Consider the following 16,087-nt stretch of genomic DNA (forward strand, 5'->3'; position numbering starts at 1 on the left):
AAACTGTATACGCACGCACACACACTGTATACGCACGCACGCACACACACACAAGCACCCCACTCCTCCCCTCCCCTCCCGTGTCGGACTATTGTCCCGTCTAACTATTGTCCCGTCTAACCTAAGGGGTGTCGGACTATTGTCCCGTCTAACCTAAGGGGTGTCTAACCTAAGGGTGACCTGTCTAACGTATGGTTTGTCGGACTATTGCCGCAACTTCTGTCTGTCTAATGTCGTGTCGGACTATTGGAGTAAAAAGACGGTATTTCAGACAATAGTCCGAAACTGTCGGACCATTGTCCCGTCGGCCAAAAGGGTGTCGGAAAAAAGATCGCCACCCTCCAGCTGTGGTGGTTTAAATCCAACAGAATAGGCGAGTATTAAATCGACCGTTTCAGCTTGCGCAGTACACCAAGCACAAAGCTGATTTCACTCAGTTGGCTGGAGTACTAACATGACATTGAGTCAGTTGCACAAGCACTGTACCAGTTATTTTGCCCTGCGTTGTCCCTCCGTATAAAGCCAAAGGCTAATAAACGGTGTGTGTCAGGGTTTTCCATTATATTATATTACACAAGTGTATATATTATAATCGCCCGTGTAAGCCGAGGGCTACCACACGGTGCGCATTTAAAACTGGTATATTATTATTATAATTTATATGTTACACAAGTAAGTTGAGTAATATTGATTTCTGTCCTATCACCCGTATAAAGCCAAGGGCTACTGAACGGTGTGTGATAAGGTTCTGTACAGTATAATACCTTGCAAACAAGTGACTATATTATACAGATATTGTGTTGACATAGCAGTATATTTAACTCTTTCTGTGCTGTCACCCGTATGAGCCGTGGGCCTGTATACGGTGTGTGATATAGTCTGCATTGTATATTCTATACGCACGCAGGTGTCTGCGTATATAATAGTTTCTGTGCTGTCACCAGTATGAGCCAAGGGCCAATATACAGCGTGTGATACAGCCTTGTATATTTATACATTGCACAGTTGTCTCTGGTTGGTATTCTATCACCCGTATGAGCTAGGCGCCAGTATACGGTGCGTGGTATAGTTATACTGTATTCTACACGTACATCATTACATGGGTCTGCGTATATAATGTTTTCTGTGCTGTCACCGGTATGAGCCAAGGGCCAATATACTGTGTGATACAGCCTTGTATATTTATACGTTGCACAGTTATCACCCGTATGAGCCAAGGGCCAGTATACGGCGTGTGATAGTTATACTGTATATTATATACGTTACATGGGTAACTATACGTTACACGGGTAACTGGGTATATAATAATTCTGTCCTGTCACCCGTACGAGCCAAGGGCCAATGTACGGTGTGTGACAAAAGTGTTATACATTTGTAAGTTCAATAGTAACTGTTCATCTGTATATTTATCTCTCTCTGTGCTGCCTGTCACCCATATGAGCCGAAGCTAGGCCAATACATGGTGCGTGATATAGCATATGTTGTATATTATATACGTTACAGGGTAACTGGGTATATAATATTCTCTGTCTTGTCACCCGTATAAGCCACGGCCTAACGTACGGTGTGATGAAGCTTTATACATTTGTAAGTTCAATAGTAACTGTTTATCTGTATATTTAACTCTTCTGTGCTGTCACCCATATGAGCTAAAGCTAGGCCAATATATGGTGTGTGATATAGCATATATTGTATATTATATACGTTACACAGGTAACCGGGTATATAATGTCTTATCACCCATATGAGCCACAGGCTAATGTACGGTGTGTGATACAGCTTTATGTGTTCCTGTGTTGCACAGCTGACAGGTGACTGTTGTTTGTAGACTATCACTCGTATAGGCCAAGGGCCAATATACGGTGTGTGGTGAAGTCTGATGTATATATGTACGTTACATTACATCAGCGACTGGGTATATTATATTTTTTGGCCTATCGCCCGTATAAGCCAGAGGCTGATATACGGCGTGTGATACAGCCTTATATATTTATACATTGCACAGTTAAACTGTTGTTTGTATTCTATCACCCGTATGTGCCAATGGTCAAGGTACGGTGTGTGATGCCGGTTGTTACCAGTACATTAATACACAAGTGACAGTGTATATTATACTTTCTGCCCTATCGCCTAAATAAGTGCGATAAAGCTTTATATATAATATATATGCACGGGTAGCTACATATTATATTCTGTTATATTCTGTCCTGTCGCCTGTATAAGCCAAAGGCTGATATACGACGTGTGGTACAGGTTTATACAGTCTAGCTTTGGCCATAGCCTTCGCTGCTTGTTAGCTTAGAGCTGGCCACAGCCCACCGGGGATGGGCACTGTGTCTGCTTTGTTGTCTGGGTCTAGAGCATGCACACCCAGTGGTGGCAGGACTCTGGCCTGTGCCGGCCTTGGTCCAGGCATCTAGGCTGGTATCCCGGCCTGACAGCGTGTCGCGGGTTCGAGTCCGATCCCGACGATATTAGGTTTGACTTAGTAGTCCAAGTGTTGTGACTGGTAGTCCAACCTTTCCCCATGCGCTGTCGAGCCTGCGACCTGAGACGGGCTCTATTGGCTCGCTCTATGCTCCCGGCTAGAGGCCGTCGACCCACAAGGCTCCTTCCCTGGTGACAACCGCCTCCCCCATCTAGAGGGGGACAGTGCGGCACCGGGTTGGCCGCTTCCCACCTGTGAGACCCCACCAGCGGTGGCAGTCTCCCTGCTGTGGGCACTCCGGCTGTCAGACGCCATAGAGAAGTACAATGGTTGCTGGGACCTGCGACGAGTCAACAAGTCACCAGCTCCTGAACGGCACGTTAATGTCCTTGCCACTGTGGCCCACCTTAATGCAGCCATGCTGCTGGGCTCCTATGTGCACACTTGGTCCTTACACTCCAAGGTGCCGGCCAAGCCAGGACAGACAGAGCAGTGAAAGTATTCAGGCTAATTACTCTGCTGCAGTCCGGTTCGGTGCGAGCCAACAGCCAGGCAGCGGCCCCAGTGGTGGCTTCAGGCCGTCAACTCTGGGTGTACCAGTCGCGCCTGGGGCTTACGTGCGGAGATCTTTCTGTGACCTCCCTTTCACGCCAGGCATTGCTTTCGGCACAGGGGAGGCCGACATTCTTTGTAAAGCGGAGAACCTAAGCAGGGATGAGGATGCCCTGGACGAGTTCCCTGGGAAACCGCAGCCCGAGCCTGCACCCTAAGAGGTCAAGGTCGCGGGCGCACCAGGGATTGTATATAGGTGTCTATATATATTGTATTGGTTCTATCACCCGTATAAAGCCAAGGGCCACTGAACGGTGTGTGATAAAGCTTTATATATTTGTAAGGCTCTCGGCCGGCTTGCAGCAACGCTTCGGGAAGCTTCGGCTCCTTGCCAGCCCCAAGCCCGGCTCCGTTAGCACCAAGCCCAGCCCCGGGGGCAGTGGCAGAGTGGCACTTGGGAGCCTGCGTCGCCAGAACAGAGGGCGTGAGGGCCCTTCTGCTGGGCGAGGCAATCCTCTGGGAAGAACTTTTTGTCCCCTTCGCAAGATGTGGTCTTTGCAGGGATGGCTATAGAATGATTCGTCTCTCATGACTCAGGTCTGCCCGCCAAGAGAGTCGGGAAGATTCTGTCCTTTCTCCACCGGTTCCACCTGGGACGGATGGTGTCCGTCAGGGACTGCCAACGCCTACTAGGCCTGCTAACAGCGGCCTCATCGTTGGTCCTCTTAGGCCTCTTCTTCTCGGCCGCTGCAGTGTTGGTTCAATGCCCACCAGCTGAGTCAGCGGCAACACAGACACCGTCGTCTCTAGTGACGAAGTCCTGTGTGCTCGCACTCACCCAGTGGCGTGCCCGCTCCTTCTTGGAGTCAGGGAGTTCGCTCAACAGGGTGACACGCAGAGTAAGGTTTGCACCGATGCCTCTCTGGTAGGTCGGGGTGCAGTGTACGGATGCATGGCAGCCAGCGGCCGCTGGGATTCGCTGTGGTCTGTCCGACACGTCAATGTCCTAGAGCTCAGAGCTGTGCGCCTAGCTCTATGGGATTTTCCTCAGTGTTTGGAAGGCCGGCATGTGTTGGTCGGGTCAGACAACACTACAGTTGTGGCCTTCAACCATCAAGGTGGATTGAGATCCCGCCGTCTCCACGAGATGACGCGGGGGCTTCCAGTGTGGGCTCATGCTCACTTCACATCTCTCCGGGCTGCGTATGTTCTGGGGGTCCAGAACTCCGCGGCGGACAGGCTGTCCAGAGATGGACCGAGAGGGGGGGATTGTCTCCACCCTCAGGTCATGCAACTGCTGTGGGCCAGGGTTCGGAGCGCACAGGTGGACCTGTTTGCCTCCCAGAAGACCACTCACTGCCCCAGTTGGCTTTCACTGGCAAGTTCTCCGGGGCCTCTGGGCCTGGACGCCTTGACACACGATTGGCCGCTGACGCGGCTCTATGCCTCCCCCCATTCCTCTGATCCAACACCGGACAGAGTCGAGATGGAGGGTCATGGTTGCTTCTGATAGCCCCACGTTGACCGAGACGCCCTTGGTTCAGGGTGCTACTGTCTCTGGTCGTGGGGACACCATGGCAGTTGCCTCAGAGGCCCGACCTGCTCTCGCAGGCTCAGGGAGCCCTGTGGCACTCCCGCCCCGATCACCTCCAGCTATGGGCTTGGCCCCTGAGAGGCGCAGGTGGTCGGGTCTAGGTCTCCCAGAGGGAGTTCTACATACGTTGCAGAGTTCCAGAGCCCCGTCTACTGTTGCAACATACCAGCTTTGCTGGCGCCGGTTCCGCACTTAGTGCGCGACCTGTGGTGCTGACCCGGAATACTGTGATGTTCAGATTGTGCTACACTTTCTGCAGTCACTGCTGGACGAGGGCAGGGCGGCCAACACTCTAAAGTTGTATGTGGCCGCTATCTCTGCATGCCATTCTGATGGCCTTGACGGACAGCTGGGTAAGCATCCATTACTGTCACGCTTTAGGAAAGGAGTAAGTCGCCTCCACCCAGTGGAGGCTCTTCAGGTCCTCACTTGGGACCTTGGCTTGGTGCTCTCAGCACTCGGGAAACCTCCCTTCGAGCCCCTGCATACTGCCTCTCTTCAGCACCTTTCATGGAAAACTGCGTTCTCTTGGCAGTCACCTCTGCAAAGAGGGTGGGGGAGCTCCACGCGCTCTCGATGAGCGCAGAGTGTCTCCAAGATGGGTCCTGGTAAAGGGAGTGTTACTTTGCGACCCAATTCCTCCTTTCTGCCGAAGGTTCTGTCCGTGGGACATGTGAATCGGCCTCTTCACCTGTCTGCCTACGTCCCTCCCTTGAGTTGGGAGGGCTCGGGTGATCGTCCTCTGCCCGGTGAGGGCTTTGGACGCTTGCGTTGTGCGAATGAAGGCGGTCAGACTGACTGATCAGCTCTTCGTATGCTCTGGTGATAGAGTCTTGGGCCAAAGGCTCTCAAAGCAAAGACTCTCACATTGGCTTGTTGATACAATTGCCTGTGCTTACCACTCGGCGGGGCAGGTTCTGCCACCCGCGGTGGTGGCACACTCGGTTCGGGGCATGGCTACTTCTTGGGCGCAGCTTAAGGGTGTCCCCCTTTCGGACATCTGTGCCTCAGCCAGCTGGACGTCGCCTAGTACCTTCACCAGGTTCTACCGCGTCAATGTGGTCCCCGAGAACCGGTTGGAACAAGCCGTTTTAGGGATTGCCTCTGCTCCTTCGGAGACAGGAGGCTCTCTGTGATTGAGCTGGGGCTGGCCGCTTCCACGGGGACGGCCTGGCTCTTGTTCTCATTGATAGGTCTCCGACTGATCTGGTAGTGTACTATCATATATTGGAGTGATCCAATATAGCGCTAAATAACGAAGGTTACGTAGGTAACCATGGTTATGTGAGCGATTGGATCACTCCAATTATCGCGGAGATCTATCGCGCCTCGGAAAGGGTACGAGGAAGGGGAAATGACGTGTGCGGGCAAAGTACCCTCGGGAGGCGGTGCCTCACTCACACGTCATTTTCCCGTGTCTTTTAGCACGGGATCATCGGTAAGTCCGCTCGACGCTCCGCCTGCGGACGGAACTATCATATATTGGAGTGATCCAATCGCTCACATAACCATGGTTACCTACGTAACCTTCGTTTTCTCATGCCAATAAAGCCCTTTGAATTGAATTGAATTGATTGTGTTTGGAAGGGGGGCTGCATTGTGCTGCTACCTGGGGGGTAGCACCAATAGAAGTTGGTGCTGTCCAAGTGTTATTTGTCATTTAAAGAAAATACATTATGATATATGGAAACGTCAGTCTTTAGCTGAAGCTACCCGATAACATAAATAACCTAATTATTTCCCCTTTACAACGCTATAGAAAGTGTAGCCTACAGTTCTTCATTAATGCTTGTTTGCTGATACATGTGCACTTATTGTCTTTCAGGTTTACCTGTGTTAGCGTTGACAGCATCTGCTGATAACAAGAACAGAGGCCGTGTGACCAGGATGCTGAATATGGAGGAGGCAACTCTCGTGACTGTTAGCCCAAACAGGAGAAACATCAGGCTGCGACTGATTTGGGTTCCTGCCGATAACTTGAACTGTATGGACTGGGTGGTAAAGGAGGTCAAAGATAAGGGTCTATCCATGTCTCCCATTATAATCTATTGCAGAGCACTGAAGTCACTTGGGAGAGTGTTCACCTATCTTAAAGCAGAATTGGGAGAAGATGCTTGGGTTAACAGAGACCAGGATCAGAAGGCTGAGAACCACCTTATAGGAATCTTCCACAGCAATACACTGTCAAAGTACAAAGACAGAGTTTTGGCCTCCTTTAGTGGAGAGGGGAGCTGCAGAGTGGTTGTTGCAACAACAGCTCTTGGGATGGGCTTGAATTTCCCTAATGTTTCTCATGTTCTAATGTATGGTTTGCCAGAGGATGTTGAAGACATTGTTCAAAAAGTTGGAAGGGCTGGCAGAAATGGGTTGCAGTCACATGCAATTTTGTATGCTATAAAAAAACTTGAAAGGGCTGGTCCAGAAGTGAAAGAACTGATACACACAGGCACTAAGAGCTGCTTTAGAAAAGCACTGTACAGTCATTTTGAAAACCAGCCAACAAGTGTAGAGCCAGGGCATGTCTGTATGTTCATGTGCAGGTGAAGAGTGACGAGCCTATCCCCAAACATGAGGGATTAGAAGAGAATGTTGGCATGCAAGGGAAATGTAGAGTGGTGACACAAGAGGACAAATGAGTTGTTTAGAAAAAGACACAGCACATGTCTACACTAGCAAGTCAGCATGTACTGGTTTCAGTGCCGAGCTCATAGATGCAGTAGTAGAACACGGCACACACATATTTGACTTGTCTTACATTCTTAGAAACCTTCCTGTATTCAGAAAAAAACATGCAAGAGAAATTCTGCAAATCATCAATGAAGTCTTTGGTGACTTTGAGGATGTAGAGCCTTCTTCTCAAGAGGATAGCTTCACTGAGCCAGACATTGATTATACAGGCTATTTTGATGAAGCATTGAAGATGAGGAGGACTTTGAGATGGGAACACAGCACAGCAGTTCAGAATCGTCTGACGAATAAGCAGTTGGCCATTAAAGGCTATTATAAGACTCGAGCTGTGCAACTCGAGCTGTGGAATATTCAGTTGACTGAATGCTCATGATTAAAATGTTTTTGTATGTAATTTGAACATAAGCAAGTTATTAAAAGTTTGTCGCTTCAAAAAATCTGGTGTTTCTTTTCCAGGTATGCAAATTTCACTTTTTGATTAAGAACCTTTTATCACAAAATAAGTACATTGTTTTACATCTGTCCTGGTACTCTATGTCACCCTTTTCACTATGCATGATGACTCTCAATCCCTGCTTTTCCCCCAAATCATTAGGCTAGAGGCATTGATCAATTTGCAATTTAACACATGGGATCCAACTTTGATACTGTAGAAACATGTTATGATGTAGTTTTACAAAGTAAACATGAACAAGTGAGGCAAATGAAAAATTTATTTATAAAAAAAACAGTAAATGCTATAGTTGAGCATACTTGGGTAGGGGAAATCACAATATATATATATATATAACAGGATCATAAAAACAATACAACGTGCGTAGCCTATATCCAACTATGCATTCTCATATCCTTTTCAAGTACCCTTTGTTAAAAAGTGCAAATTCGAGATACATATTTTCTTACATCCTGCAATATGTGGTGACAGAAATGAGTATGATAAAGATGCTCTTGGTCCAGTCATTGATGAATAGCAACAGTGAATTATTGAACAATTGACTACTTGGCAGCAGTTATTGCAGACTTTTATAGCACAATCAGATATACGTTATCTAAAGTGTATCGTGGACATGTTTAAAGACTACAAGGCTATATTATTGACTGACTCAGACTCAGTAAAACGCTTTAACGCTGAAAGGAGAGTTTGGTGAACACAGGCAGGAATGACTTCCTGTGGTGCTAGGAGCCAGTTGCATAGTCTCACTAAGTTCAAACTTACCATAGCTATAGCTTAACCCATTCAAACCGGGAACCGTGTAACCACTTTATAATCTATATTTTATACTTTGGCAATTAAAAAATAGCAGATATACAAGTTCATAGCGCGGCACTCGCTGCCGTGCTATGAGCTTGTAGATCTGCTATTTTTGAATAGGCAAATAAATCTAAACATGACACATTTTTTCCCGGTCTAAATGGGTTGCATGGCTTTTAAAAAGCAACATTTTTCTCAATAACATCTACTGGATTTAACCCTAAAAACCCTGAGATTATTTTTGGCTTTTTTGCATACTTAAAAATGCGTTGTGACAGTGCAGACTTGTGCTGGATTGGAGCAGATACTCTTGGGGGAACCATGATGGACGACGCTACTGCGTAGGATTCCAGGCCAGGCAATGTGTCGAATGTGTTTCCTTGAGCAAGACTCTTTTTTTTTTTTTTTTTTAGATATTTTTTTGCGGCTTACGCCTTTATTGATTTTTTAAGGGATAGAAAGTAGGCTGACAGGAAACGGGAGAGAGATGGGGGGATGACATGCGGTAAAGGCCGTGTCGGGTCCGGGAGTCGAACCCGCGGCACACCGCGACTGGATCACCAGTCCGGTGCCCAGACCGTTACGCTACGGCCTGGGCCTTGAGCAAGACTCTTAACCCCTAATTGCTCCTAGTTGTTCTAGGATGTGTAAAAAGCAGAGGATGAATTTCACCTTTGTGCATAATAATGTGACAAAAATAAGACCCCAAAGGAGTGGGGACTATACCAGTATTCTATTCTATCTATGCGTGCAAGAGGGGAAACATTGTTTTCGGGATTTTGAAGGAGAGTTGGCTCTTGTGTGTTCTTGGGCAGGCTCAGCACAGGGCAGCACGGGGGTGACGTCATCGAGGTGCAGCGACGGACCTGTGAAGTGTGTGGGTTTTGAAAAGGTGGAGCAAAACATTTGGAAAATAGTTAAGAAGGCTCTTTGATTCAGAATATGTACAGTATATATAAAAACAGAACACTTTTTCTTTTTTTTTACCACAACTTGTTCACGTTGGAAAACTGCCTCATGATCTCTCTAGTATAAAGTTGGTTTTGAAAAGGTGGAGCGGGAGGGAGAGACAAATAATTCTCCGTCCGCGGTGTTGTCTGTGTCCCATACTTATGTAGTCGGAAGTAAGTCTCTGAGTCTGTGAACCATATGCTGTCATTGTTCAAATAGGGACACCCTTCCACTCCTTCAACTTTGACCTCATCCAACCGCACACCTCGCTGTGCTTCAGTTTTGCAAGCAGGTTTCTGTTGAACTTGGGGAAGGCTGTGAACTGTCTGCCTGGTTGGTTTTTGAACAGCTCGGCCTCTCTGAGAACCTCAACAAGTGCTAGAATGTCGTCAGTCTGGTCACGGGCATGATGGATGCCGCTGGACTTCGATACGTCCAGCTCAGTGTCTGTGATGTCCATCATGTCCTTCAGAACCCCAATGGACTTGCTGATCCTGTCTGCTGCTTTCTCAGTCATGTTTGGGCCTGTGCGCTTAAGGAACGATTTCAAGAAAGTGTTAAGGTGTTCCAGATGCAAATCAAGAGAAATATTCTTGCCCTTCCCTCCGCTCCCATTCCAGAACCTGTTCCAGGTCAGACTGTGTGCTAGGCGAGGGGAGAGAGTGGCGTTGACCTGCACGGTCAGCAGGAGTGTACTGTAGGAGTATTGGGTATGGCCATAGGCCTTGTAGAATAGCAATGCTACAGAGTACATCCTCAGTAACCTCTCTCCATCTCCCTCCTTCACTGCATCCTGCATGTTGGACAGCATGAAGCCAAAGCTGAGTCTTGCTTCTGTGTGCTGTCGTTTGTGGTCCACGGAACTAGGCATGACTGGATCTGGCACACTCATTGTAGGCACAGTTAAGCCGTGAATCTTATGCTCGTGGTTCTCCCTGGCCTTGCTGTACTTGTAGGTTTTGGGACAACTTGGCATGCGGCATTGGAGCTCCTTCCCCGGTAGAGGACGATCACTGGCATATTGTCTGATACCGGTCACAGTGTCTGAGATGTCATTAAACATGACAAACCGGTCCACAATTTGGGTCACGGCTTTATGCAACCAGCTCCTTTTCACATCTGGTGACCCAGACCTGATGTCCTTGGGGATGAAGTCCTCTGGCACATCTGTTGAGACATATTTAAAAGAACAAGAATTACTATAACGTAGTTGTGGAAGCAATAGAAAAGTCAAAAGAGCCATGACATTTAAACTACAGCCAAGTGCTGGTGAAATGGGATAGTTGACGATAGATTTCAAACACAAAAATTATAAAATCTACTACAGAGTGTCTGGCGAATAGGAGTTTTATCTGATATGTGTTCACATAAAAAAAAGAATAGATATCCTTGTCAAACATTTTCACATTCATAATTGAAATGTTTTGAAATAATATATAATAATGTGGACAACTACTACTGTATGTGACCAGTGACCATAATCAGTGACAATCAATTGTGTACCTGTGACATTGTTCAGTCCAAAGTGCTCCATTGTGGCAGACAGGAACAGAGCAGCAGTGTCCTTTTTCACCATGTCTTTATATGCGTTGAACGCAGCATGTGGACCCTTTTTTGCATGGCTGCAAATGGAAAAAAAATATGAGAAGTAAAAAAAAGAGGAAGGAGGCAAAGAATAATAATTGCTGAGGATGATGATGACATTTAGGGGATCACCAGACAAAATCGTGGTGGCAGGAGTTACCTAACAGGACCCACATATATTAGTAAAGTATTACATAATAATAACAAACAATGACAATATTAACAGAATTAACAACAATTAGTTAATTACTTGTATACCGCTTTTCAATAATTCAAAGCCGCTACAAAGTATACTATAAGGAGACAATTTTAGTCAAACAAACAGTTGACAAAACATGAGACAGACAGACAGCAGTGGATGTATTCCCATGCTTTGTTCTTGCTTAAATGTAAGTCGCTCTGGATTAAGAGCGTCTGCTAAATGCCTAAATTGTAAATTGTAATTGTAATTGGGAAAGGAGTTAGACTTGGGGGTATAGAAAAGGCAAGTTTAGGTGGATCTGGGGGACTGGGAGGGTAAGATGGGTTAAAGGTTGTCAGTGAAGTAGGTATGGGGCTGTGTAGTCGATTGAAAGGTTAAAATATGATAAATGATAAAATACCAAGCCGTAATTCATGGTGGCTGTTCATCAGTGAAAATAACATCTCTGCAAAAGATTTGGAAAATAGTTAACAAGGCTCTTAGAATCAGAATATGTATATATAAAAACAGAACAGAACACTTTGAACATTTCTTTTTTACCTCAACCTGTTCATATTTGAAAACAGTGTCCCATGATCTCTGGCTGAATCCTCCTTGTAAAAGACCAGATGATAGATCTAAAATCCAAATGATGTAGTACAGTAAGCAAACAATTTAATTTAGGAGGAAATATTATTGTCATGATAATTAGCATGATAGCATAGATAAGTCAAGTTAGTGCAAACTTTGTTTTCAGGGGAAGTGGTACAGTAATTGGCTGCTAGTCCATACTGTTGTGAATAAACTGTTTGAGGTCAAACATTGAGTGAGTTCACCCACCTCAAACAGGTTCCGGATTGCATGCCAATCCTCAAACTTGAAGACAAGGCCATCCAGTCTGTCTTCCCTGCTCTCTCCTTCGGCATAGGTCCAGGACAATTGGATGTTCCGACTGTTCCCCTCTGTCAGTCTGTCCCCACCTACAAAAACACTTTCCAGTCCATGTGGGACCTTTGGAACATACCTACATGAAACATCAAGTAGACTTACTAGATTTATCAAAACCCTTCCCTTCAGATGCATATGTAAGTAAATTATATATTTTCCTTATTTCAAAACTTAATAAGGCCCGTGGGGCACCTGCAGCATGTAATCAAGCCCCTGCACTCAACGATATTGGAATGGTAGAGATACATACAGGCTTTTTCCAATATATCATTATCAAATATCAAACATGTCCCACATTGTGCGATATTTGATGACTATGGTCAGTAATGATATCAATGATGATGTTACAATGTCTATGACATGTAAAGTTGGGCAATTGTGCGATGAGTGATGTAAATCCGGTAATGCCATGATGTGATTGAGATGAATAGTGGTAGAAAATCACTAATTTGGCAAGTTCAAGTGTCAGTTTTTGATAAACAATGGCCGCTGAAATGCACAAACACTGACTTTTCTTTGCATGCCGTGGTATTGACAAACTGCACGAATACGAACATTGTTTCATAAATTCCAAGACAAGCCATACTTACTCATTCTGGATGTGCTGTAAAACGTCTACCAAGTCCCCAGTTTGGTTCTCATCTTTGAACAGAAGTCCAAGAGGATGCTATGAAGGAAGAATATATGGATTATAGTAGCATAACGTTTTAGTTTAAATCCTATGCCAGTACACTAGTTGTTACTTGCTCAACTTAATAAAAAGTTAACTCAATGGTACAACTGACAGTTGTAGTGTAAGTCATTTAATACTTACGTGGGTGGAGGCCTTTGACATTGTGTCTGAATATTGGTGAGGGATGTGACTAGCCACTACAGCATATAATGGCTTGAAAGCATCCAGGTACTGGGTCAGAATGCGGCTCCCTAGGACAACAAACTCTCGTCGCATATGGGCTTGGATGTCAGGACCAGGAAGGGAGTTCCCAATGTCATAGTCCATAATTGGATGAGTTGGCTTGTCCCTGCTGAGATGGGTTACTCTGTCGTCTACAGCCATGTGGTGAACCCAGTGGATGGATGTGTTTGCTCTGCTGGTAGACTGGTGGTGTGCGCGGATGAAGAAATCCAGATTGTCAAATATGATGGAATATGTGGGTGGTGGTGTTGGTTGTGATGGTCCTAGCGGCAAGACACTGCCGGCCACATTTGTGCCATCGCCAGTCCCCTGATCAGTATGTGAAGTGCCGCTGGGGAGAACAGCACCTCCCTGTGCAGCGATGGTGTTCTCCATGGTGCTTTGGGTGGTTTCATCTGTATAACACACACACACACATACACATACACACACAGAAAAAAAATGTGTTAACACATAAATGGACTCATAACATTAAAGGATAAACACTTATGCAGCGACAAAATAAACAACGATCAACAAAAAGAATAGCCCTTCTAACCTGAGAAGACAGACAGATCAAAGTTGAGGATAGCTTCATCCAGGTCCCTTGCACTCGCTGTGTCACTCAGTGGGCTTGTTTCAGCAGCCATAGCACCTCCGCCTTCAGCAGTGTCTGTGAAGCTGATTTGCTCCACTCTGTCGGCAGTGTCGGGGTTCCCGAAGATTTCACTTGCTACTTTCAGTAGGTGAAAATCTTCGGCGCAGGTCTTTGCCAATTCGGTGAGCTTTTTCACAGCGTTGGTGTGCGTTGTGGTTATACCCAGTTTGCTGAGCCTTTTAAAAACTGCCTTCTTTGCCCCTCCATACAGTAGAACACTGTCCACATAATATGCAAAGGCTGATAAGCGTGGTTCCCTTCTTCTCAGAGCTATTGCAGCAGCAGCACAGGTGACATGGGGAGACTGTTTGGTGAGTTGATTAAATATAGAAAATATGAAAGGTGACATAGACTGGAGATCTGACAGCAACTGGGCGAACGAAAATGCCTTCAAATCATCTGCCGATGACCGCCACAACATAAAACCCTGGGATGGACTACACAGTTTTTTGCTCTCATCCTCTATCAACTGTAGGACATTGTTCTTAAGTTCTCCAAACAGTTCTTGGTGTCTGACAATCAGATTGGCTGCTGTTGTCCAATTCTCCAAGGTGAGGTGTTCGACAATCCCTGCTGTGTAGTTGCCACACACTGTTGTTCTACCCCTGATAGTAACCTGAAAGAAAAACAAAGGGGTTTATTATTAAATAATCATAACTGTGACTATGCATTTTTAAAGATAATGGATCATGGTCTGATTCATGATTATTGGCCTAATACGTGCTCACTTAAAAGGAATTATAATCCTTTTTTGTGTTACTCTCAATGCACTGAGACAGAAAACTGCTACAAACCATGACAACAAAGCTGAACAGAGGCCAACATAAATATTTGCTACTATGCACAGATATAGATATACATACAGTACAGTAACAGTATATAAAAATCCAGTATCAGTATATAAACTGTGCAAATAAGACAATATTGCAGCATGCAAAGATGCTGGAATAAATATGCAATTTATTCGTGTGCAATTAGTTTAAATTATACACACAAGAGGTAGGTGGTAAGTTGAGGTAAGTCCCACTGTATATTAGAATGTCGATTGGTTAGGGAGAATGGCTGTTTGTTGTTACAGGTTGATTTCACATTTTTTCTGACACCATGTGACTCATTTAAGTATCCTAACATCTGCCTGTCATCACTCCTCCCCCCCCTGTAGGTAGAGTTGGAGGGAGGATGGGCTGTGAGATGTAAAGGGAGATTAGACCCTGCCAGATAACCAAGATAAAATATGTCACATTATAGTAGTACCAGCCAAATATTATGTCCATGGAGAGGTAATATTAGCTAATGACAGCCTGCCTAGTCACATTTCCTTTGAAAAGTAATTAACCAGTGTAGTATATTTTAAAAGCTGTGAGTTACCAGGCCTGCTTGGAAGAGATTTGTGAAGTAAGTGAGAACAGGCAGGATTGGGGGGACAGCCCCCCAGCCTGCTGTTATTTGAGACCCTTTCAAATCTCATGCCCTGAGCCAAGATGAGCAGTGGTTCTCAACCTGTGGGTCGGGACCCCCAAGGGGGGTCCCCACATGATTTGTTTTGGGGGGTCCCCAATCGACAGTGCAAGTGACATTTTAGAACTTTCAAGACCTTTTTATCTATCTTTTTTAGATCTATTTTTGTTTTACCATTACTGCATCAAAAGTATTCAACAAACTATACTATACAAACTGGTCAAACATTGGCCAAATTATCAAATGATATAAGAAAGCAAAACATTGAAAATAGCCAAAATACAAGCTCACACGTTATGAGCTTGTAGATCAGATATTTTCACAATATTTATCTAGGGTGTCCCCAGTTCAAATATGATCATTTTGGGGGGTCACGGCCTGAAAAGGTTGAGAAGCAATGTTCAGTCATTAATGTTAAGATGGTTATATTTTTAAATGAACTGCTATAGAATGAGCATATGTATACAATTGCAGCAGCGCAGCTGGATTAGCGTGAGTTGGCAGCATTAGGTTAGACACTATTAGAAATAGTTTCACAATATGAACTTACCTCCAATAGGCTTCGCCGTACGGGCATCCCAGTTGATGGTTTAGACAGCCTACGAGATGGGGTCGTTGTCGCGGTTGTCGGCGAGTCAGCCGACTCAGCTGTCGTTGTAGGGGTGTGAGATGGAGTGCGAGGTCTTTTACTGCGCCGTGGTGTTTTAGAAGGCGTAGGCTCCCTGTACCGTTTATCTTTCCTTGCGGATCCAGGTGGCGTCCGTCTTTCTACTGTAGCGGTAGCCGTTTCTGGTGGTCTTTTGTCTTTGTCCTCTTTTTCCCAGCGCCGGAAAATGGGATAAACATCTTCCATTCTTTGAAGCAAGCGAATACATGCCCTACACATCCGAGACGATAC

At 45.6% G+C, this 16,087-nt stretch overlaps 2 protein-coding genes across 3 annotated transcripts; both read right to left on the reverse strand.

The window, feature by feature from the left end:
* Positions 1–9,549: 9,549 nt before the first annotated feature.
* Positions 9,550–11,145, reverse strand: LOC310865557 (uncharacterized protein). Its single transcript, XM_083774717.1, has 2 exons — positions 10,969–11,145; positions 9,550–10,632 (listed from the first exon to the last, which is right to left on the reverse strand). The coding sequence occupies exons 1-2, from the start codon at positions 11,039–11,041 to the stop codon at positions 9,677–9,679; spliced, it is 1,029 nt and encodes a 342-aa protein (XP_083630843.1). The 5' UTR covers positions 11,042–11,145; the 3' UTR covers positions 9,550–9,676.
* A 506-nt stretch (positions 11,146–11,651) lies between these two features.
* LOC310865618 (uncharacterized protein) lies at positions 11,652–13,209 on the reverse strand. 2 transcript variants are annotated; one of them, XM_083774789.1, is made up of 6 exons: positions 13,117–13,172; positions 12,993–13,048; positions 12,769–12,845; positions 12,071–12,254; positions 11,792–11,868; positions 11,652–11,696 (listed from the first exon to the last, which is right to left on the reverse strand). In XM_083774789.1, the coding sequence occupies exons 1-6, from the start codon at positions 13,169–13,171 to the stop codon at positions 11,663–11,665; spliced, it is 483 nt and encodes a 160-aa protein (XP_083630915.1). In that variant the 5' UTR covers position 13,172; the 3' UTR covers positions 11,652–11,662. The 2 variants fall into 2 exon arrangements, with proteins under 2 accessions (XP_083630915.1, XP_083630914.1); XM_083774788.1 differs by having other exon boundaries at positions 12,993–13,209.
* Positions 13,210–16,087: the final 2,878 nt, after the last annotated feature.

This window comes from Protomyctophum parallelum (genome assembly GCF_964188405.1).
Source record: "Protomyctophum parallelum genome assembly, chromosome: 10".
NCBI classification, from domain to species: Eukaryota; Metazoa; Chordata; class Actinopteri; order Myctophiformes; family Myctophidae; genus Protomyctophum; species Protomyctophum parallelum.